Here is a 23,197-nt window from a genome sequence, read left to right as displayed (position 1 = left end):
TCACTCACTCACTCACTCACTCACTCACTCACTCACTCACTCACTCACTCACTCACTCACTCACTCACTCACTCACTCACTCACTCACTCACTCAGGTATACATTAAAAGCCTGACTCAAGAAAAGGTACATTTGTCTCTCAGAGACATATACTGTATATAATTTCATCTCTGTAGGTCATTGGTTCAAACATTTTTTTTTTCGAGTCCCCCTATCATTTGAATCAAATGATTGCAGCCAGCTCTGTCATATGAATGTCTGAATGGTTTATTGTTGCTCTTCAACGCAACCATGTTGAACATCTCTGTGAAGAGTTTATTTCTCCTTTGACATCAGCAGCAGACCTGTGGTTTCACCTCTTTACAGGGATGGGAGCATAAAAGCGACAGGGCTTTCCTTCCCCTGCTTCCAGGAATTATGAGAGAGAGATGTCACACTAATTTGGAGAGGTAGAGAGGAATAGGCCAGCCATACTTGTTTGGAAAAGGGATCACCACACATCTGTGTACTACTATGAAGTGTACGAATCAAAGTACCTGTGCCAAACTATTCGGGCGAGAAAACACCCAAAACAACTGACCTTAGATTAGTCAGTGTCTGTGTCTGGATATGATTTATTCATAAACCTAGGCTACTCCCTTTCTCCCAGMGCTCTGTTCGGTCAGTCGGTCGTATAACAACGTCTGAGGGGGAGGGGTCCTCAGTATCAGGGCTGTCTGTCTGGCGGGGTCCCAAAACCACTGTCTCCCCCACAATCTGTCTCCCATCTCAATATAGAGCATACACTCATGGAGCAATGAGACAAGCAGTGGTCCCCTTGGCTCACACATGACGACACAGCTGTAGAGACGAGAGACAGAAAGTGGGAGAGACGGAAAGGAAATCAAGATTATTAATAAAGATAGTCAGACATATTTACAACGCTAAAAGCAGTCACTTATCTGTTCCCATCTATCTGCTTCTTTTACAGTCATTTCAAATGCAACTTAATGCATCTTCATTGGGAGTTTGTGTTTGAGATTAAAGTTGTTTATTTTACCATAAACGCTTCCCTTTTAGTTTCACAAATGTAATCTATTCTTAATAATAAATATAAGTTAGATGAAAAACACTTTACTTAGGTTTGAATTTTTCATGATAAAAAAAGTACCATTCATTTCAAATACACATTTCCATAGCCATACTAACAATAAAATAGACGATTGCCAAGGGAAAGTTCAAATATTTAATCAAGGCTCAGTTTTCTAGAGTTTTGGCTAAATATTTGTCATATTCTGTTCAGTGCAGTGGCGGTGGACTCTCTCAGGAGGTAACTGAGAGGTTAACACCACGCACGCATCTCTGTTTTGAAGGAACTAGAGCGGAGGCAGGCTGCGCACAGTCTCTGTCTGCAGGGTTGGAACGTGGTTACCCCAGTCAACTTTCTCTCAAGTCGTCGGGGCAAAGAGGAAGGAATACAAGGAATAGCATAAAAGACTGGAGTGGTTACCCTCCTTTCTCTTCCTCCCACGCTAAATTGAATGAAGGGGCTCTTTCCGTCTCGAAAAGTAGGAGACAAGCTCATGTAGCGTGGGCATTGATTTAATATACCCGTCCCGTCCTTGACTTCGTTGTTGTTTTTCACGGATACTCATGTGTCAGGAATGCTACCATGGCCACGCCGAACAGTCTTCAGCAGCAGCAGGATTACTTCAGAAGCGTTAGCAACGAATCCACAACGTATATGATGGTCCCGGCCACGGCGGCTGCGGTAAACGCGCGTCGCGATGCCGCGCCATCCAAGATGTGGATCGCAATGGTGGTTATTGTGGTGATCGTTCTACAGATTGCCTCGACCACCGGACTGTTCGTGTACCTAAATATGTCAGTATCACAGGTAAGGAATTGGTTTTTGTTCAGTGGATTGGAGAAGGAAGAGGGAGAGAGGAGGGTGTTAGGTTGGCCGCAGCAGCAGTGCAGTTTTGGAGTTTAACGTACACTTTGAATAAAGTTTCATGGCGTGCTTGATGATATTCCAACACTGTTGTGGACGAACTTTATGCACGATTTGACAAAGTTTTAGGAAATCGTGTGACCGAAAATGTTAACTGGCATGTCGCCTGTCTGACAACAGCGACCAACCATGTTGTTTGTGTTAGATTGTGCATCAATAATCTAACAGTTGTGGAACCCTGGTGTAGCCTTACACATTATTTGTGGTTTTATTTAGCACTCACGTTTTCTGACCCCCCCAAAAATAGTACCAGTCAAAAGTTTGGCCACACGTACTCATTCAAGGGTTTTTCTTTATTTTTTTAAAAACATTTTCTACATGTAGAATAATAGTGAAGACATCAAAACTATGAAATAACACATATGGAATAATGTAGCAACCAAAAAAGTGTTAAACAAATCAAAATATATTTTCGATTATTCAAAGTAGCCACCCTTCGCCTTGATGACAGCTTTGCACACTCTTGGTAATCTCTCAGCCAGCTTCATGAGGTAGTCACCTGGAATGCATTTCAATTAACAGATGTGCCTTGTTAAAAGTTCATTTGTGGATTTTCTTTCCTTCTTAATGCGTTTGAGCCAATCAGTTGTGCTGTGATGTGGTAGGGTTGGTATAATGAAGATAGCCCTATTTGGTAAAAGACCGAGTCCATATTATGGCAAGAACAGCTCAAATAAACAAAGAGAAATGACAGTCTATTATTACTTTAAGACATGATGGTCAGTCAATCCGGAAAATTTCAAGAACTTTGAAAGTTTCTTAAAGTGCAGTCACAAAAACCATCAAGCGCTATGATGAAACTGAATCTCATGKGGACCGCCACAGGAAAGGAAGAGCCAGAGTTACCTCTGCTGTAGAGAATAAGTTCATTAGAGTTACCAGCCTCAGAAATCGGCAATTAACTGCAGCCCAAATAAATGCTTCACAGTTCAAATTACAGACACATCTCAACATCAACTGTTCAGAGGAGACTGCATGAATCAGGCCTCCATGGTCAAATTGCTGCAAATAAACCACTACTAAAGGACACCAATAAGAAAAAGAGACTTGCTTGGGCCAAAAAAACACGAGCAATGAACATTAGACCGGTGGAAATCTGTCCTTTGGTCTGATGAGTCCAAATGTTCGATTTTTGGTTCCAACTGCCGTGTCTTTGTGAGAAGCAGAGTAGGTGAACGGATGATCTCCGCATATGTGGTTCTCACCGTGAAGCATGGAGGAGGAGGTGAGATGGTGTCAAGTTGCTTTGCTGGTAATTCAAGGCACACTTAACCAGCATGGCTACCACAGCATTCTGCAGCGATACGCCATCACATCTGGTTTGTGCTTAGTGTTTCTATCATTTGTTTTTCAACAGGGCAATGACCCAACACACCTCCAGGCTCTGTAAAGGCTATTTAACCAAGAAGGAGAGCAATGGAGTGGTGCATGATGGCCTGGCCTCCACAATCACCCGACCTCAACCCAATTGAGATGGTTTGGGATGAGTTCGACCGTAGTGCGAAGGAAAAGCAGCCAACAAGACTGCTGGAAAAGCATTCCAGGTGAAGCTGGTTGAGAGAATGCCAAGAGTGTGCAAAGCTGTCACTGAGGCAAAGGGTGTCTACTTTGAAGAATTGAACACTTTTTTGGTTGCTACGTGATTCCATATGTGTTATTCTACAATGTAGAAAATAGTAAAAATAAAGAAAAACTCTTGAATGAGTAGGTGTGTTCAAACTTTTGACTGGTACTCTGGAACCCTGTATGGTGTAATTTATGAATTAAGGCTACTACTAATAAATATATATTTTTTTAGCCAAGAATATAATAGAATAAACAGTTACATAATGGAGAAAAAGACCAGCATATTTTTTAGATTTTATTTTCATTATATGCAAACATAGTTTGGAAGTATGCTCTGGTGGCCTGGGTGGCATCCCTTTGTTTGAATGATGGCCCATGTCAATCTTGGTAACAACTCTGACTGACTTCTTTATGGAACAGTACATTTTGGGTGGTTGCCTGMCTGGTTCCTGAGAATACGAAGAAAGGAGCAGAAACATGAATTAGTATGTCAAAATGAAGAAAAAATGCTGCGTAAACATATTATTATGATGTAGAAGAACAATTTGCATGCAGCTGTTGTCAGCAGCAGCCAAAAGAGATCCTCTGCCTCTGATAGTTGGGTTACTGCCAGACTGAGCAAAACATAGATTGTGTGTTAAAAGTCAATTCATGATTAACTAGGCTATTGAATCACCAAGACTTATTATAGCATATATAATACTTTATTAATAAATAATTTAAATACATACCTCCTCTCAGTCAGCCCACTGGCCATCACGTAAGTTCAACAGAGGTCAGCAACAGTCTTCTTTGACTTCAAGAAAATAGTCCCCTCACTGAAATACTCAAATAAAATGAACAATTAGCTAATTTCCAATGTCAGGCTGGGTCTGTAGCTCTATTTTTCATATTCCATCATTTAAAAAGTATATTTATTTGTAAGCGTAAGCTAGCTAGCTTGTAAAGTGGTTTATTAAAGTAGCCTAGCTTTTTCGGCTAGCTAGCTAGCTAGCTTACAAATGGTGCACAAATTCTAATACAACATTATCTATCTAGCCCATAGTTCATCATATGACTTTGGCTTCATATATTTGAATTAAATAATCAACTTTGTTTACCTTTAATAAATTGAAAAATAGTATATTTGCAAGTTCAACCACCTTCCTTCATGCTTTAATGGCAGTTGGTTTTCGATTCTGAAGGGCAGTTAAAATTTGAAATGATCACAAAGGTTCTATGTAGAACCCCCTAATTTGTATTTATTTTAAAGCAAGAGGAAATCATGTGTTTATAAAAGCTAGCATTTAGTTTGCAACAGCGCAGGTTTGTATGAATCTTTCTCTATGAACCTTGCTGTTTGCCACTCTGACCTCGGTAACAATTTTGTAAAATACAAATTCGATCTCCCCCTGCCATAGAGAGTTAAGGTGTCGGATGTCCGCTAGCCATTTCATGATATCGACAATGTCTAACAAGGTTTAGCTTTTGTTAGCTGTTTGCAAAAATCCACATTACACTCTGGGGTAGGGGTAAAACCCTCAAGGTTCTTTGCCCTCATGGGGTATATAAATGTATAACCTTTTTTAGTAAAGTCATCTTTAATATCATCCAAGGAGCCAAAGGGTTCTATATAGAACCCCAAAATAACAATATTTTCTAAGAGTATAGGCTACATAGCCAAATAACAGCGTAWGGTTGCGTATTCATAGAGCATCTACAGATGGACTATCAGTAACATTTCAACTAGCTATCTACTAACCCTAACCCTTTTCTAACCCTAAACTTAAACCTAACCCTTACCCTAAGCCCTTTTCTAAACCTAACACTAACCCAGAGGTTCCCACATTTTTCGGGCCTACGACCCCATTTTGATACAAGAACTTTCTCGCGAGCCCAACCTCGTGAAAGAAAATTATGTAATTAACAGCGAATAAAAAAAGTTATGGCAGTCAATTGCAAAACATTCTAACTGTACTTCTGATTGTATTCTCAATTCACCATCATATACTTATGTGGGGCTATGACATTCAATTGCAAATGAGTCTGACATAAGAGAAATTATCTCACCACCACTACTGAGATGGGTGTGCTTGATGCATGTCGCATCGGAAATTCTCAAAGTCAGGAGGCGTGGTCAACATACGTGCCGTTTCTTGCTCGGGAATCGTGAGACAGAACAATATGTCTTCGTGAATAGCATCCCCCAACATGTAGCAAACAAAAGTCAGTGTATCTTGGCCCTCACAGCTAACATCCATTTGGAGAGCATAAGGTGGGGAGTTTGAGTCGTTCCTCAGTTTCCTTTTGATTGCTAGCTATATCATAAATTCTTAGTTTGACAGTGTTATCGGACAAAGGTATTGATGTGAGTTTCTATGCCTCTGCCTCCCCTCACATTGTTTTCACCGTATCAATTGTGGCCGGTAATATCAAAGTCTTTGCAATAGTGTGTGGTTTGTCGTGGAAATTCATACTGAGACTGTAATTTCTTCAAACAATCATCTTTATTTAATATTGATTTAATTATTGCAATACTGAGACTAGGCAACCCAACACTCTTGACTGTTGGGCCGAGCAGACCCCCACCTGGCTTAGTCTCCCAGATGCAAGAATGATTTTGAGACAGTTTAGGAGTAGAACAATCCCTCATTATCTCTGGTGAAACCCATTCTTGACCATACGACCAGATTAGCTGCAGGGAGCTTGAGTGGAGTCCATAAAAACACAGCATTAGTAGAACAGAAATGTCTTACTATTTGTTATTATACATTTTTAACCGTTAATATCAAATAAATCAGGTAAGTATGTAATCTTTCTATCACAGGTTTCATAGCGTAGCGGGCTTATCCATTAGGCTATAACTAGCAATACAAATTGCTGTTTGAGATACAAATAAGATTACTACACAGATTGCTTGCTAGCTAACAGTTCGCTTGCTAGCTAACAGTACGCTTTAACTTACAATGAAAACGACTATCTGACAAAATTAGAAACTGATAATATCTGAAAATATAGTTAGTCTTACCCGTCCATATATATGGATGAACACTTCACGGGAGCGTGTCTTTTCCATTTGGTTTGTAGCTAGCTAAAACTTGTTTGGCCGTTGTGTCACGTCATCCCGGTTCACACTGATCGTGTGCAGAAAGTAGACCGTCACAATTTGTTCCCACTGATCTTCAGGGCAGCAATATTGTTGAGAGCAGTAGCAACACTTTTGCAGTTCTCCATGGCTAACACTATATATTTAACTTGTTATGGCTGCAGGGGGCGTATTGGAAAACTGGAAAATATGTGCAAATTTTCAAACGGCCTCTTAATCAATTTTTGCTCTTACAATATGCATATTATTATTACTATTGGATAGAAAACAGTCTCTAGTTTCTAAAACCGTTTTAATTATTTCTCTAAGTGGAACAGAACTATTTTTACAGTCCATTTCCTATCCGGAAGTGAGATTTCCAAAATCGATGTCGCTCTTCGAGCCCTTGTCTATAAAAGGGCATGTCACTTAGGACTGTAGAAACACGTCATACGCCTTCCTCTGGGTGTCATGCGGAAGTGAGAGAAGAAATCAGTTGATTATCCCGTCCTGTATTTGAACACAGCCTCTTTGAGMGAGTATTGCGCAGTTTATTTTTCTTTCTGGGCGCGAAGTAGCACCTGGACTCGGCTCCTGGCTTAGATTTTATTTGATACATGTCACAATATCATCCTAAAGTATGTTATTTCAATATAGTTTAATTATATTATTGAAATGTTTTCTGGACTTTAGACGTGATGCGATGCAAGAATTTTTTCAAGATGGAGAGGTTAGCGTCGCACCTGCCAGTGTGCTTGCTAATTCAAGAGGGAAATTGTTCGTTCTGGATCGAAATAAAGACATTTCTGAACAAAGGACCCCTTGGAGAACATTCTGATGGAAGATCAACAAAGATAAGGACCCAATTTGGGATGCTTTTTCATATATCTGTCGAACTGTGCTATGCTACCGTTTGACTAGAATCAATGCTGCTGTGTGCTAGCTATTGTAGTAAGCTAATATGACGATATATTGTGTTTTCGCTGTAAAACACTACAAAAATCGGAAATATTGGCTCCATTCACAAGATCTTTSTCTTTCATTAGCTATCCACCATATATTTRTCTGAAATGTTTTATGATGTGTAATTAGTAGTTGACGTTGGTGTCTGTATTTTCTCTGGCTACTCCCGTGCGATTTCTGACTGTAGCTATGATGGTAGCAGTAATGTAAAACTGATTTATAGCTAAAATATGCAKWTTTTTTGAARAAAACATAGATTTATTGTGTAACATGTTATAGGACTGTCATCTGAGGTAGTTTTTTCTAGGTTATTTAGGTTGGTTCTAGGTTAGTTAGGTTGGCTTGTGCATGCTACTTGCATCCTACTTGTGCTGTGAAAAATGTCTGTCCTCTTTTTTATTTGGTGGTGAGCTAACATAAATATATGTGGTGTTTTCTCTGTAAAACATTTAAAAAATCGGACATGTTGGCTGGATTGACAAGATGTTTATCTTTCAAATGCTGTATTGGACTTGTTAATGTGTGAAAGTTAAATATTTAAAAAAAAATAGATTTTGAATTTCGCGCCCTGCATTTGAGCTGGATGTTGTCATAGGTGTACCGGTGTCGGGCTGCAGCCATAACAGGTTTAACATGTTATAGACAGAAGCGTGCTATATGGCAGACCAACCTGAACTAATCTCTTGGCATGTCCAGCCCATCCATTATCTCAGTCAATCACGGTTAGTGGGAAGGTTCGTGGCTTTTTCCTGGAAACTAGGCTCGTAATTTAACAATTTTATTCATATTTACAGATGGCATACAAATTTGTTATTAAGGCACATGAAAGTTCACATGTTCCAGAAGGCAATTCTGCCAAAAAKCAATTTTTGTAAAAATAAAAACATTCAAATGCCTCTCCTGTGTAGTAGTGACATGCGACATTGGCCTAGCTTCTTGAAACGGGTCACATGTTATGTTTTATATATACAGTTGAAGTCGGAAGTTTACATACACTTAGGTTGGCGTCATTAAAACTTGTTTTTCAACCACTCCACAAATTTCTTGTTAACAAACTATAGTTTTGGCAAGTCGGTTAGGACATCTACTTTGTGCATGCCACAAGTAATTTTTGCAACAATTATTTACAGACAGATTATTTCACTTATAATTCACTGTATCACTATTCCAGTGGGTCAGAAGTGTACATACACTAAYTTGACTGTGRCTTTAAACTGCTTGGAAAATTCCAGAAAATTAGGTCATGGCTTTGGAAGCTTCTGATAAGCTACAGTAAAACGAGTCCTATAGCGACATAACCTGAAAGGCCACTCAGCAAGGAAGAAGCCTCTGTTCCAAAACCGCCATAAAAAAGCCAGACTATGGTTTGCAACTGCATATGGGGACAAAGATCATACTATTTGGAGAAATGTCCTCTGGTCTGATGAAACAAAAATAGAACTGTTTGGCCACAATAACCATTGTTATGTTTGGCGGAAAAAGGGGGAGGCTTGCAAGCCGAAGAACACCATCCCAACCGTGAAGCACGGGGGTGGCAGCATCATGTTGTGGGGGTGCTTTGCTGCAGGAGGGACTGGTGCACTTCACAAAATAGATGGCATCATGAGGTAGGAAAATGATGTGGATATATTGAAGCAACATCTCAAGACATCAGTCAGGAAGTTAAAGCTTGGTCGTAAATGGGTCTTCCAAATGGACAATGACCCCAAGCATACTTGCAAGCAAAGTTGTGGCAAAATGGCTTAAGGACAACAAAGTCAAGGTATTGGAGTGGCCACCACAAAGCCCTGACCTCAATCCTATAGAAAATGTGTGGGCAGAACTGAAAAAGCGTGTGCACGCAAGGAGGCCTACAAACCTGACTCAGTTTCCCCAGCTCTGTCAGGAGGAATGGGACAAAATTCATCCAACTTATTGTGGGAAGCTTGTGGYAGGCTACCCAAAACGTTTGACCCAAGTTAAACAATTTAAAGGCAAAGCTATCAAATACTAATTGAGTGTATGTAAACTTCTGACCCACTGGGAATGTGATGAAAAAAATAAAAGCTGAAATAAATKATTCTCTCTACTATTATTCCTACATTACACATTCTTAAAATAAAGTGGTGATCCTAACTGACCTAAAACGGGGAATTTTTACTAGGATTAAATATCAAGAATTGTAAAAAACTGAGTTTAAATGTATTTAGCTAAGGTGTATYTAAACTTCCGACTTCAACTGTATAAGCTTGTGAGCAAAGTACTTGCGCAGTTTAGTGGGAACAATCAGCCCGCGGAGAGAAGCACGAGATTTAACTTTCCCTGTTAGTTAACACTAACAACCTTTGTCTGTGGCAATTGTGATTGAATCAATGCAACATTAGTTAGTGATGCACTGATATTACATTTTTAGCTGATACCGATATCTAATATTTTCCTTGCCAAAAAAGAACTATACCGATGACCAATTTTTTACATTTTAGCGGCCTTTTAAGTATTCTAGTACAGTAAATAGTTAACACACACACATGGACACAMCGGTCTAAGGCACTGCATCTCAGTGCAAGAGGCGTCACTACAGTCAATGGTTCGAATCCAGGCTGTGTCATATCTGGCCGTGATTGGGTGTGCCATAGGGCGGCGTACAATTGGCCCAGTGTCGTCCGGGTTTGGCTGGGGTGGGCTGTCATTGTAAATAAGAATTTGTTCTAAGCTGACTTGCCTTGTTAAATAAGGTTTACACACACACACACACACACACTGACCAAAAAGTTATTTGGTTGGCATTTACGTATATCCCCATTACCAGTAAAACATAATCAAAACCTATTTCTTTCACTTACTTGCTGTGCTGTTTCGTTGTTCATTTGTTCAGTCATTTCATTCTCAACCAGGATTTCATCATGCATGTCAAGCAGTGAAGTTTGATATATGTCTGTCTGRGGCCTCTCTTCCTTGGGGCGCACTGTCACTGTGTCCATTTCCATTTTGTCCAGCTGTGTATGTAACATTTCACATAAACCCAGTTTCTTGTCTGCATCGAAGTAGCGGTCCTTGTATCTAGCATCGAGCATAGTGGCGACACAGTAAAGAGGCTCAGAGAGCATGCCACCGAATCGCTTGTTCACAGCCTCGAGTACTTTTGTTTTAACCCCACGGTCTGTGTTAGCAATTTTGTTGAGCAGGCGTTTTGATGCCATGACAGGGTATCCCGTCTGCTGAAGACGCAGTTGAGTCAGTTGTTTGAATGGAGCTAGGAGTGTTCATATTTCCAAGTTTCAAACATGTTCTCCAATGCCATTGAAATGGCAGCAGCGGTATGAGAACCTGCACATTCTTGAGCTTTCCTCAGTATGAAATCCTCATCGACCCACTGTGCTGTCAGACTCATAATGCTCATGGGGCTGACACCGCTGGTCCAAATGTCAGTCGTGAAGCTAATAACAGTGACGCTCATGGATGTGAGTTTCAACAATACTGTATAACTCCGGTTGTGCAACATCTGAAAAATAGTGTGTACTGGGGCTCGACCAGTCGGCGAAAGCCAACATCATCCGCGACAGAGCACTGTTGTTTGTCAAGGGCAATGAATTCCATTATCTTGGCATTAATGGATTTCGCCTTTGAGTTGTCTCGTTGAAATTTTCTTACTCTTAAAAATGACTGCTCGAAATGAACTTGTTTAGTTGTTGGTAGTGTGCGCTTAGTATTTTTCTGCTTTTGTTCTGTGTAGCGCTGTATTTTTTTGTTACGTCATCTACTTTTTTTTATTTTTTATTTTTATTTCACCTTTATTTAACCAGGTAGGCTAGTTGAGAACAAGTTCTCATTTGCAACTGCGACCTGGCCAAGATAAAGCATAGCAGTGTGAACAGACAACACAGAGTTACACATGGAGTAAACAATAAACAAGTCAATAACATGGTAGAAAAAAAAGAGAATCTATATACAATGTGTGCAAAAGGCATGAGGTAGGCAATAAACTTACGTTATATAGGTATGCACGTCAGCTTTGACATCAGTTTTGCCCATCGGCGTTAAACTAGACATCGGGCCGATGCCGACGTTGGCATTTTTAGCTAATATCGTCCGATTCTGATATGCTCACCGATATGTTGCGCATCCCTATTAATAACATAGAGCTGGCAGGTTATACACTCTATCGGCAGGATAGAACAGCAGCCTCTGGTAAGACAATGGGTGGCGGTCTACGGATATTTGTAAACAACAGCTGGTGCACGATATCTAAGGAGGTCTCGAGGTTTTGCTCGCCTGAGGTAGTGTGGTCTACAACTTAGTACGAGATACTCTATCTACCTAGAGTTTTCATCTGTATTTTTTATAGCTGTCTACATACCACCACAGCCCAATGCTGGCACTAAGAACGCACTCAATGAGCTGTATTCCGCCATAAGCAAAAAGGAAAACGCTCTTCCAGAGGCGGCGCTCATAGTGGCCAGGGACTTTAATGCAGGGAAACTTAAATCAGTTTTATCTAATTTCTATCAGCATGTTAAATGTGCAACCAGAGGGAAAAAAKCTCTGGACCACCTTTACTCTACACACAGAGACGTGTACAAAGCTCTCCCTCACCCTCCATTTGGCCGATCTGACCCTAATTCTATCCTCCTGATTACTGATTACAAGCAAAAAATAATAGCAGGAAGCACCAGTGACTCGGTCAATAGAAAAATGGTCAGATGAAGCAGATGCTAAACTACAGGACTGTTTTGCTAGCACAGACTGGAATATGTTCCGTGATTCTTGCGATGGCATTGAGGAGTACACCACATCAGTCACTGGCTTCATCAATAAGTGCATCGATGACGTCGTCCCCACATTGACTGTACGTACATACCCCAACCAGAAGCCATGGATTACAGGCAACATCCGCACTGAGCTAAAGGGTAGAGCTGCCGCTTTCAAGGAGCGGGGACTCTAACCTGGAAGCTTATAAGAAATCCCGCTATGCCCTCCGATGAACCATCAAACAGGCAAGCATCAATACAGGACTAAGATCGACTCATACCACACCGGCTCTGACACTTGTCGAATGTTACAGGGCTTGCAAACTATTACAGACTACAAAGGGAATGACAGACGAGATCTGTCCAGTGACACGAGCGTACCAGACGAGCTAAATAACTTCTATGCTCACTTCGAGGCGAGTAAGACTGAAACGGGCATGAGAGCATCAGCTGTTCCAGGCGACTGTGTGATCACGCTCTCCGCAGCCGATGTAAGACCTTTAAACAGGTCAACATTCACATGGCCGCAGGGCCAGACGGATTACCAGGACTCTGAACATGTGCTGACCAACTGGCAAGTGTCTTCAGTGACATTTTCAACCCCTCTGTCTGAGTCTGTAACACTAACATGTTTCAATCAGACCACCATAGTCCCTGTGCCTAAGAACACTAAGGTAACCTGCCTAAATGACTACCGACCCGTAGCACTCACATTTGTATCCATGAAGTGCTTTGAAAGGCTGGTAATGGCTCACATCAACACCATTATCCCAGAAACCCTAGACCCACTCCAATTTGCATACCGCACCAACAGATCCACTGATGATGCAATCTATATTGCGCTCCACACTGCCCTTTCCCACCTGGAGAAAAGGAACACCTATGTGAGAATGCTATCCATTGACTAAAGCTCAGTGTTCYACACCATAGCTCATCACTAAGCTAAGGACCCTGTGACTAAACACCTCCCTCTGCAGCTGGATCCTGGACTTCCTGACGGGTCGCCCCCAGGTGGCAAGGATAGGTAACAACAAATCCGCCACGCTGATCCTCAACACGGGGGCCCCTCAGGGGTGCGTGCTCAGTCCCCTCCTGTACTCCCTGTTCACTCATGACTGCATGGCCAGGCACGACTTCAACACCATCATTCAGTTTGCCGATGACACAACAGTGGTAGGCCTCATGACCGACAATGACGAGACAGCCTATAGGGAGGAGGTCAGAGATCTGACAGTGTGGTGCCAGGACAACAACCTCTCCCTCAACATGATCAAGACAAAGGAGTTGATTGTGGACTTCAGGAAAAGGAGGACCGAGCACGCCACATTCTCATTGACGGGCTGTAGTGGAGCAGGTTGAGAGCTTCAAGTTCCTTTYCGTCCACATCACCAACAAACMAACATGGTCCAAGCACACCAAGTAAGTTTTGAAGAGGGCACGACAAAACCTATTCCCCCTCAGGAGACTGAAAAGATTTGGCATGGGTCCTCAGATCCTCAAAGTTTCAACAGCTTCACCATCGAGAGCATCCTGACTGTTTGCATCACTGCCTGGTATGMCAACTGCTCGGCCTCTGACCGCYAGGCACTACAGAGGGTAGTGTGTACGGCTCAGTACATCACCAGGGCCAAGCTTCCTGCAATCAAGGACCTCTAAACAAGGCGGTGTCAGAGGAAGGCCCTAATCATAGAATGTTCTCTCTGCTACCGCACGGGAACCAGAGCGCCAAGTCTAGGTCCAAGAGGCTTCTAAAAAGCTTCTACCCCCAATCCATAAGACTCCTGAACATCTAATCAAATGGCTACCCAGACTATTTGCATAGTTCCTGTAGTTTATGATCAGCTCCTTATGGACATTGGGAGAGTGGCTGTTGTCCTGGCACCACACTGGCAATTCTGACTTCCTCCCTGTAGGCTGTCTCATTGCCATCAGTGATCAGGCCTACCACTGTCGTGTTGTCAGTAAACTTGATGGTGGTATTAGAATTGTGCATGGCCACGCAGTCGTGGGTGTACAGGGAGAACAGGAGGAGACTAAGCTCACACCTCTTGAGAGGCCCCTGTGTTGAGAGTCAGCTTGGCAGAGATGTTGTGGTCTACCCACACCACCTGGGCCCGTCAGGAAGTTCAGGATGTAGTTGCAGAGGGGAGTGTTCAGTCCCAGGGTCCCGAGCTTGGTGATGAGCTTGGAGGGGACTATGGTGTTGGACGCTGAGCTGTAGTCTATGAACAGCATTCTTACTAGGCCTGGGAGGTATCCATATTTTCATGTTGCAATACCATTCTTCTCTCGTACCGGGATTTACGGTATTACCGGCATAGCACACAAGGGGGCGATAAAAAAAGTAAGAAATGCCCATTGGGCCTCTCTTACGAGAATGCTATAAACATTTGCACAAACGAATAGCGAAATCACATAGATATTGTTGGCTAAATGCTAACAAGTAAAAACGMCCATAAACGAATTGCAAAGAGAGGCAAATCAAGCACATAAAGTGATACAAGCATAGCTTATAGCAACTGACCTAGATTTTTTTTTCAATTTAACATAGTTGTGACGTATGCTTTTCTGAATGTAGAGGGAGAAGAAAAAAACGGGGGAAAATGGCAGCTTTACAGAACTCATCCAGAGCTCTTTGACTTCTGACAGAAAGCCATTGTAAGATATCGGATTGCAAACATTTTGTAGTGAATTGCGTACAATTGTAACTTCATCACCTCATGTGCGCCACACAACAGAGACTCGCCGATAGATATAGAAGCTATGGACTCACCGGCTCTCGCTTTCTCCCGTTGTGCTATTTAGAAATAAATGTGTGACAGGCTCAACTCTTCTGGGTAACTGCGGTAAGCTTCATAATGTAAAATAATGTGACTGGTGAAATGAAGAACGCATTCTGCTTCATCTCCTAACATATTGCACAAGTTGACTGCAGGTATTAACTTAAAAGGTAGCTACAAATATTCAAATTTTAAAAAAATTCAAAGAAATAGTTTTGATATTGACGGTATGGAATAACCATCCTGTGGCTTTTTCCAAATACCCTCGGTTTATGAAATATACGGTATACCGCCCAAGCCTAATTCTCACATAGTTATTTTCCCTCTTGTCCAGGTGGGAGAGGGCCTGTGTGAAGTGCAATTAAGATTTCACCATCTGTGGGTCTGTTGGGGCGGTATGCGAATTGGAGTAGGCCCAGGGTGTCTGAGATGATGGTGTTGATGTGTGTCATTTAAAGCACTTCATAATTACAGATGTGAGTGCTACAGGGCCATATAGGCATGTTACCTTGGAGTTCTTGGGAACAGGGACAATGGTGGTCAACTTGAAACATGTTGGGATTATAGACTGGGACAAGGAAAGATTGAAAATGTCTGTGAAGACACTTGCCAGGTTGTCCTTGCATGCTCTGTGAACGGGCCGGTCCTGGAATTCCATCTAGCCCGGAGGCCTTGCAGGTGTTAACATGATTTAAAAGTTTTTCTCACATCCCATGGAGAGTGAGATCACACAGTCATCTGGAACAACAGAGGCTTTCATGTTTTCTCCAAGTGAGCATGAAAGGGATATAACCTACACTACTGGTCAAAAGTTGTAGAACACCTACTCATTCAAGGATTTTTCTTTATTTTACTATTTTCTACATTGGAGAATAATAGTGAAGACATCAAAACTATGAAATAACACACATGGAATCATGTAGTAACCAAAAAAGTGTTAAACACGTCCAAATATATTTGAGATTCTTCAAATAGCCACCCTTTGCCTTGATGACAGCTTTGCACACTCTTGGAATTCTCTCAACCAGCTTCACCTGGAATGCTTTTCCAACAGTCTTCAAGGCGTTCCCACATATMTTGAGCACTTGTTGGCTGCTTTTCCTTCACTCTGCGGTCCGACTCATCCCAAACCATCTCAAATTGGTTGAGGTTGGGGATTGTGGAGGCCAGGTCATGATGCAGCACTCCATCACTCTCCTTCTTGGTAAAATAGCCCTTACACAGCCTGGAGGTGTGCTGGGTCATTGTCCTGTTGAAAATTCAAATGATAGTCCCACTAAGCCCAAACCAGGTGTGATGGCGTTTCGCTACAGAATGTTGTGGTAGCCATGCTGGTTAAGTGTGCATTGAATTCTAAATAAATCACTGACTGTGTAACAAGCAAAGCACCCCCGCACCATCATACCTCCTCCATGCTTTACGGTGGGAACCACACATGCAGAGACAATCCGTTCACCCACACAGCATCTCACAAAGACACAGCGGTTGTAACCAAAAATCTCCAATTTGGACTCATCAGACCAAAGGACAAATTTCCACCTGTCTAATGTCCATTGCTCATGTTTCTTGGCCCAAGCAAGTCTCGTCTTCTTATTGGTGTCCTTTTAGTAGTGGTTTCTTTGCAMCAATTCGACCATGAAGGCKTGATTCTCTTTTGAACAGTTGATGTTGAGATGTGTCTGTTACTTGAACTCTATGAAGCATTTATTTGGGCTGCCATTTCTGAGGCTGCTAACTCTAATGAACTTATCCTTCGCAGCAGACGTAACTCTGGGTCTTCCATTCCTGTGGCGGTCGTCATGAGAGCCAATTTCATCGTAGCGCTTGATGGTTTTTGAGACTGCACTTGAAGAAACCTTCGAAGTTATTGGCACACCTGTTAATTGAATTGCATTCCAGGTGACTACCTCATGAAGCTGGTTGAGAGAATGCAAAGAGTATGCAAAGCTGTCATCAAGGCATGACATTGGCTATTTGAATACTCAAAATATATTTTGATTTAACACTTTTTTATTTCATAGTTTTGATGTCTTCACTATTATTCTACAATGTAGAAAATAGTACAAATAAAGAAAAACCCTTGAATGAGTAGGTGTTCTTAAACTTTAGACCGGTAGTGTAATTGATTTTGTGTATTGATTTAAACTGAGTAAACGTTAACACTAGACTGGTCAATATCATGGTGATACAGACAAGCCTTTATAATGTAGTTTCTAACTGATGATGCAAGGCTATGCTCGATCCAGCAGAAAGGGAGAAGGAGAGAGAGGGAGTTGGAGAAAGAGACACAGAGGGGAAAAAATATACAGTTAAGTTCCTTGGACAAGACGCAGCCATCATTTCTGCTATGCCAACTCGGTGTGCTTGGATTGGATACAACACACTGTTGGGAAAGACTTTGGAAAGATCAACATACTTTAATTGTCTCCTATAGTATAAGATTAGTGTGTGTGTATATATATGTGTGTGTATATATACTAATCTTTTAGCGGTTTATCTTAATAGCACAATGCATGACATTTCCCTCAAAGCTACTATAATAAACCTCACACACATTCTCTTCTGCCAAAGTACACACACTATCTCTTTGTTTCTCTCTTTCCTTCTCACTTATTTCCTATTTCTCTCTCTACCCATCTTTCCGCTCCTTCTCGCTCTCTCTCACCCCTCTCTCTTTCTTCTCTCTCTCAATTCATTCTCTCCTGCCAATGAGTGTTGTGCAACTGACTTGCATAACGCAAACCTTTTTATATACAGTTTTTGTGCGTTGTAGAGAGAGCAATAGGTCAAAATCAGTCAACAAATGAGCGGGAAGAAGAGAGGATAGTGTCACTGCTATAGATTATGTCAGCGTGTACTACAAATATACAGAGACGGAAACACACACGCACACCCTATGGCCCCTTGGTCAAAAGTAGTGTGCTTCATAGGGAGTAGAGTACCATTTGGGATGCGTAACACTGCATGTGAGACAGTGAGTGGGTCGGTCTGTCAGTAGGTAGGTCGGTCGGGCTGATGGGCTGGCAGACGGATACACACACACTTCTGGAAGACGGATACACACACACTAATATATATATATATATATATATATATATATATATATATATATATATATATATATATATATATATATATATATATACACACACACTAATCTTCCCAATTTGCTTCCTAGACTAGCGAATCCCCTTTCCCACAATCCTGCGTTGTGAACACACACACACACACTCCATTCACTTGAAAGACATTTACAATAGGGGGAAAACAACTGTAGCTCTTGACAAATACCAAATAAAGATCATATGAGAAAACACTTTTCCATCAAGCAATTATCTCTGCAGTGCATATAAAACACTGCATCAATCAGAAGGGAGTGAGAGCATCTACTATTATTCTGACATTTCACACTCTTAAAATAAAGTGGTGATCCTAACTGACCTGACAGGGAATTTTTACTTGGATTAAATGTCAGGAATTGTGAATTCAAGGTTTCAAAGACCTCTCTGATGAGGATAGGCTACCCGTCCTGTTGGGGGAGGACGCAGAGAGCTGTGGGTTGGCAGCGCACTACATTGCTGCCTGCCATAAGTTGAGGGACAGTGTCTGACAGACCAATCAACCTGCACATGTACTCTACTGTATGGTTATTTTGACCCTTGGTTATTGTTGTTACTGTTGTCCCATTGACAATTTTGATTCTTATTTTTAWATTGAAAATATCCAAAATAAGCTTTGGCAATATGTACATTGTTACGTCATGCCAATAAAGCGAATTGAATTGAAAATTGAGAGAGAGAGAGAGAACCTTTAATTTGATTTGACCTTGAGATTGACACACTCCAAAGCAAAATAAATGTAGAAATTGGACCCTCCTGTCCCACAGTCAACTCTCATTTCTCGAGCTATTAATTCAAGCTACTGGAAGAACATTCCCCTCTTTTTCTCCTCTCTCGCATTCTTCTTCTCTCTCTCCCGACTCGAGGCCTCTATTTCTCTTTACCCTCCTTTTCCCCCTTCTTCGTTCTCCTTTCTGTACTCTATCCCTTCTACTCCCCTCTCCGCTGTACTCTACCCTCTTTCCTAACCTCTTTATCGCCTCTTCCTTCTCTCTCTGCTCTCACTCCCTTCTGTCTTCTCCCCTTTCCCTAACCCCTCCCACACCTCTTCCCTATTTTTTAAAACTTCCCAATCTCTCTTTACCCCCTATTGCCTCATCTCCCTAAAACATATTTTCCCTCTCACTCCTCCATGACAAAGAATCCAGTGGCTTCAGGCTGTTCTATGAAAATTATCCTAGCTCTTGTGTTCCTTAGCAGGAGGTTCAGATGAGAGGTCAGAGGTTAGAGACAACGTTAGCGTCTTGGACGCGCTAGGCGTTTGGAGGCGGTAGCCAATTGGATGCATGAGCGATTTTGGACACAGTAGAATGCGATGAGTCATAGATGGAAGTGGAACCCTGGGACAGAACCCAGGAAGCAYCGGGTTCTGTCTGTTAGTTGGCTGAACTGAAGCCCCATGTTGTTCTGATGTATGAATATATTACCATAACTGCTAACCTTAACATTTGTGGCAACGCCAAACTGACCGTGAGATCAGCAAGGGAATCATTGAAGTAACACACATAGAACAGATCTGCCGCTTCCTAGACTTGCTTTAAATGAGAATGACAGATCTGTAACTCACATTTCTATGTGAATTTGGTCAAGTCGCCCAAAAAGTTACAAATTGCAGCTTTAAATTAACCCTGGTTTTAAGTGAATGAAAATATGTAATCACCTGTTCTACTTAATGTGTGTGTGTGCTTCATTGTGTTATCGTAGCTAATCATTACAGCATGTGTTTAAAAGAACAAGAACAATGTTCTCAAGGACATGAGAAGGGGACCAGGGGAATGGAGGGAGGAGACAGGGAGGGAGAGAAAAAATTACTCTTGGCTGGTTGGTTACCATTCTGTTTCTGATTTATACAATGACTGTGTCCCAAATGGCACCCTATTCCATACATAGGCCAGTTTTATTGCTTCTTTAATCAGGACGACAGTTTTCAATTGCAAAAGGGTTTTGTAATGATCAATTAGCCTTTTAAAATTATAAACTTGGATTAGCTAACACAACGTGCCATTGGAACACAGCAGTGATGGTTGCTGATAATGGGCCTCTACGCCTATGTAGATATTCCATTTAAAAGAATCAGCCGTTTCCAGCTACAATAGTCGATTACAACATTAACAATGTCTACACTGTATTTCTGATCAATTTTATGTTTTTTTAATGGGCAAAAAATGTGCTTTTCTTTTAAAACAAGGACATTTCTAAGTGACCCCAAACTTTTGAATGGTAGTGTATATCTTTTTTTTAATCGTTGGACATAAATGACTGTAAAAATGCCAGCAAATCAGCTCCGAGTGGTTTTAATTTTGGAAGTATTCCCAATCGTAATAGAGAGATATAAACTGAGTGTACAATTCTTTCCATAACATAGACTGATCAGGTGAATCCAGGTGAAAGCTATGATCCCTTATTGTAAGTTCTTAAATTCACTTCAGTCAGTGTAGATGAAGAGGAGGAGAGAGATTTAAAGAATGATTTATAAGCCTTCAGAAAATTGAGACATGGATTGTGTGTGTGCCATTCAGAGTGAATGGACAAGACGAAATATTTAAGTGCCTTTTGAACAGAGTATGTTAGTAGGTGCCCGGCGCACCGGTTTGAGTGTGTCAAGAACTGCAACGCTCAACAGTTTCCTGGAGTTAACATGGGCCATCATCAGGTTTGAAATGATTATGTTTTAGTCAAATATGTGTGTTTGGGCTTCTTGCGCTCAATTTGCAGTCTACAAATTATTTGTAATTATGTTCCAGCCACCTGACCATAAGCTCAAGAAAAGAATCAGTCTGAGGCTCAATCTAGTTGATGATGGCTGAACATGGCTGAACTCCTACACTCCTCTTTTTCCTACCTCCTTTTCCTCCTTTGCGCTCTTGTACTAACAGTGTAGGGAGGAGTGAAACACACTTACACACTTACAAAATCTAATGTAGAGAAGCGCTTAAACATAGACACATGCATGACACACACAGACACACTCCCTCACGCACACACACTCCAGGTCTCTGGGCCCGGATTTGAGTTACATGGCTGGCTTCTCTTCCATAATCACCTTTAATAAGACTTGGTAAAATCCTGCGTTGTGAACACACACACACACACACACACACACACACACACACACACACACACACACACACACACACACACACACACACACACACACACACACCAATCCAGCCACTCCCTAACTAGCCCTGTCAAAACTAATACCCCTTAATAACAAATAATTTGGCCATGGCCTACAAAGACACCAATAGCCCACTTTTACTTTTTCTCTTTCATGCCATCCACACTCATGCACGAAACATCAACTCTCACTGATATCACAAAGACAATGCAAAGTCAGCAGTCCAGCCAGACATAGACTTTTGAGATGCACCCTAACGTGGCGTCCTTTTCCTTATTTTCCTCGTCTCCTCTTCTACATTAGCACTCATCTGAAAACACAGCAATACGGTGAAAATATTTTAAAAAGCAATCGCTCTTGTATTTCTACAAATTAGTCATGCACTTTAACAACGTTTTAGACTAAGAAAAGGAGATGAGAGGATGCTACTGTCAAGAGTATGGAGATGCACCCCATGTCTGGCTATATTGGATTGAGGCGCAGCCAGCCACTGTTTTGGAGAACCCAGACACTTCCCGTAAGTAGAATGTGCCAGAATCTTGTTTCATACTAGTGATTCCTCATGAAACACAGACAAATAAGACCATGATTTTGAGGATTTTCACAAAATGTAATCCATAGAATAGTCCATTGGAGAAAGCATTGTTGACATATATTTGACATTTGTATCTAAAAGCATAATTGAGAAATAATTTATCAAAGTTGGCATATTTATGACATTTTGGCCTTACCCGGGCCTCTTAAGACTCCATAGTGTTTAGTCTGTAAGTGCTACATAGCAAACATTTGTGTCATATGAAACTTTTAAGTAAGCATTACCAACAGAGTGAATGTGAAAATGGATTCAAAATGGCCGCCGTCTGCTGGTGATTTACAGAATGTGCAATGATGCAAGTAAAAGGAGGGCTGTGATTGGATACATTGCCTAATATACCAATTTCTGTTTATAAAATGGGCCATAACTTTAAAACTAGCAGAGATCCCACTCGGGAACATTGATATGCCCGTAGAGTATATTATGTTAAACAATATATTGATAATTTTGCCAAATCCAAATGGTATATTTTCTATATTTATGTTTATATATTTCAATATTCATAAATTAACCTTTTCACGTGTGAGTTCCAAATATCTCCAACGTGATGTCAGAATGCACTCAACTGTTCCAAAATGTGATTGTTACGCAACATGAATGTTAACCCACCCTGCCCTCAAACCAAGACACACGCTGCCTGCAAATTATCTACAGGCTATATTTAAACTTGTCAATTTGAAATTATTTTACAACAAGTTTTTTATTTTCTAACAACAGTTTGAATTTAGATATGTTTTGCCTCCTCATTATTTCAAATAGATGTAGCCCATGTCACTGTTGTGGACAATTTGTTTGAAGCTCCCACAATAAGTTGGATGAATTTTGTCCCATTCCTCCTGACAGAGCTGGGGTAACTGAGTCAGGTTTGTAGGCCTCCTTGCTCGCACACGCTTTTTCAGTTCTGCCCACACATTTTCTACAYGATTGAGGTCAGGGCTTTGTGGTGGCCACTCCAATACCTTGACTTTGTTAACCTTTCTGAACCACCCATCCCGGATCCGGGATAATTGTCATCAAAAACGCTGAATAGCATAGCGCCACAGTCAAATAATATTACTAGAAAATATTCATATTCATGAAATCACAAGTGCAATATTGCAAAACACAGCTTAGCCTTTTGTTAATCCACCTGTRGTCTCAGATTTTGAYATMATGCTTTACAGCGAAAGCAATACAAGCGTTTGTGTAAGTTTATCGATCGCTCGACAAAACATTAAGTACACTTAGCATCAGGTAACTTGGTCACGAAAATCAGAAAAGCAATCAAAT

The 23,197-nt window shown here is 41.2% G+C and overlaps 1 protein-coding gene across 1 annotated transcript in view; it reads left to right on the top strand.

Moving 5' to 3' along the window:
* The first annotated feature begins 1,307 nt into the window (after positions 1 to 1,307).
* Positions 1,308 to 23,197, top strand: part of tnfsf10l (TNF superfamily member 10, like) — a 71,283-nt gene continuing 49,393 nt past the window's right edge. Inside the window, exon 1 of the mRNA XM_070434968.1 lies at positions 1,308 to 1,876. Within this exon, the coding sequence (XP_070291069.1) occupies positions 1,652 to 1,876 (225 nt within the window). The 5' untranslated portion in view covers positions 1,308 to 1,651. The remainder of the gene's footprint in view (positions 1,877 to 23,197) is intronic.

The sequence above is a fragment of the Salvelinus sp. IW2-2015 genome, linkage group LG3 (genome assembly GCF_002910315.2).
Source record: "Salvelinus sp. IW2-2015 linkage group LG3, ASM291031v2, whole genome shotgun sequence".
Taxonomy (NCBI): domain Eukaryota; kingdom Metazoa; phylum Chordata; class Actinopteri; order Salmoniformes; family Salmonidae; genus Salvelinus; species Salvelinus sp. IW2-2015.
The sequence above is the reverse complement of the archived record's forward strand: the minus strand, read 5'-3'. Positions and strand labels throughout refer to the sequence as shown.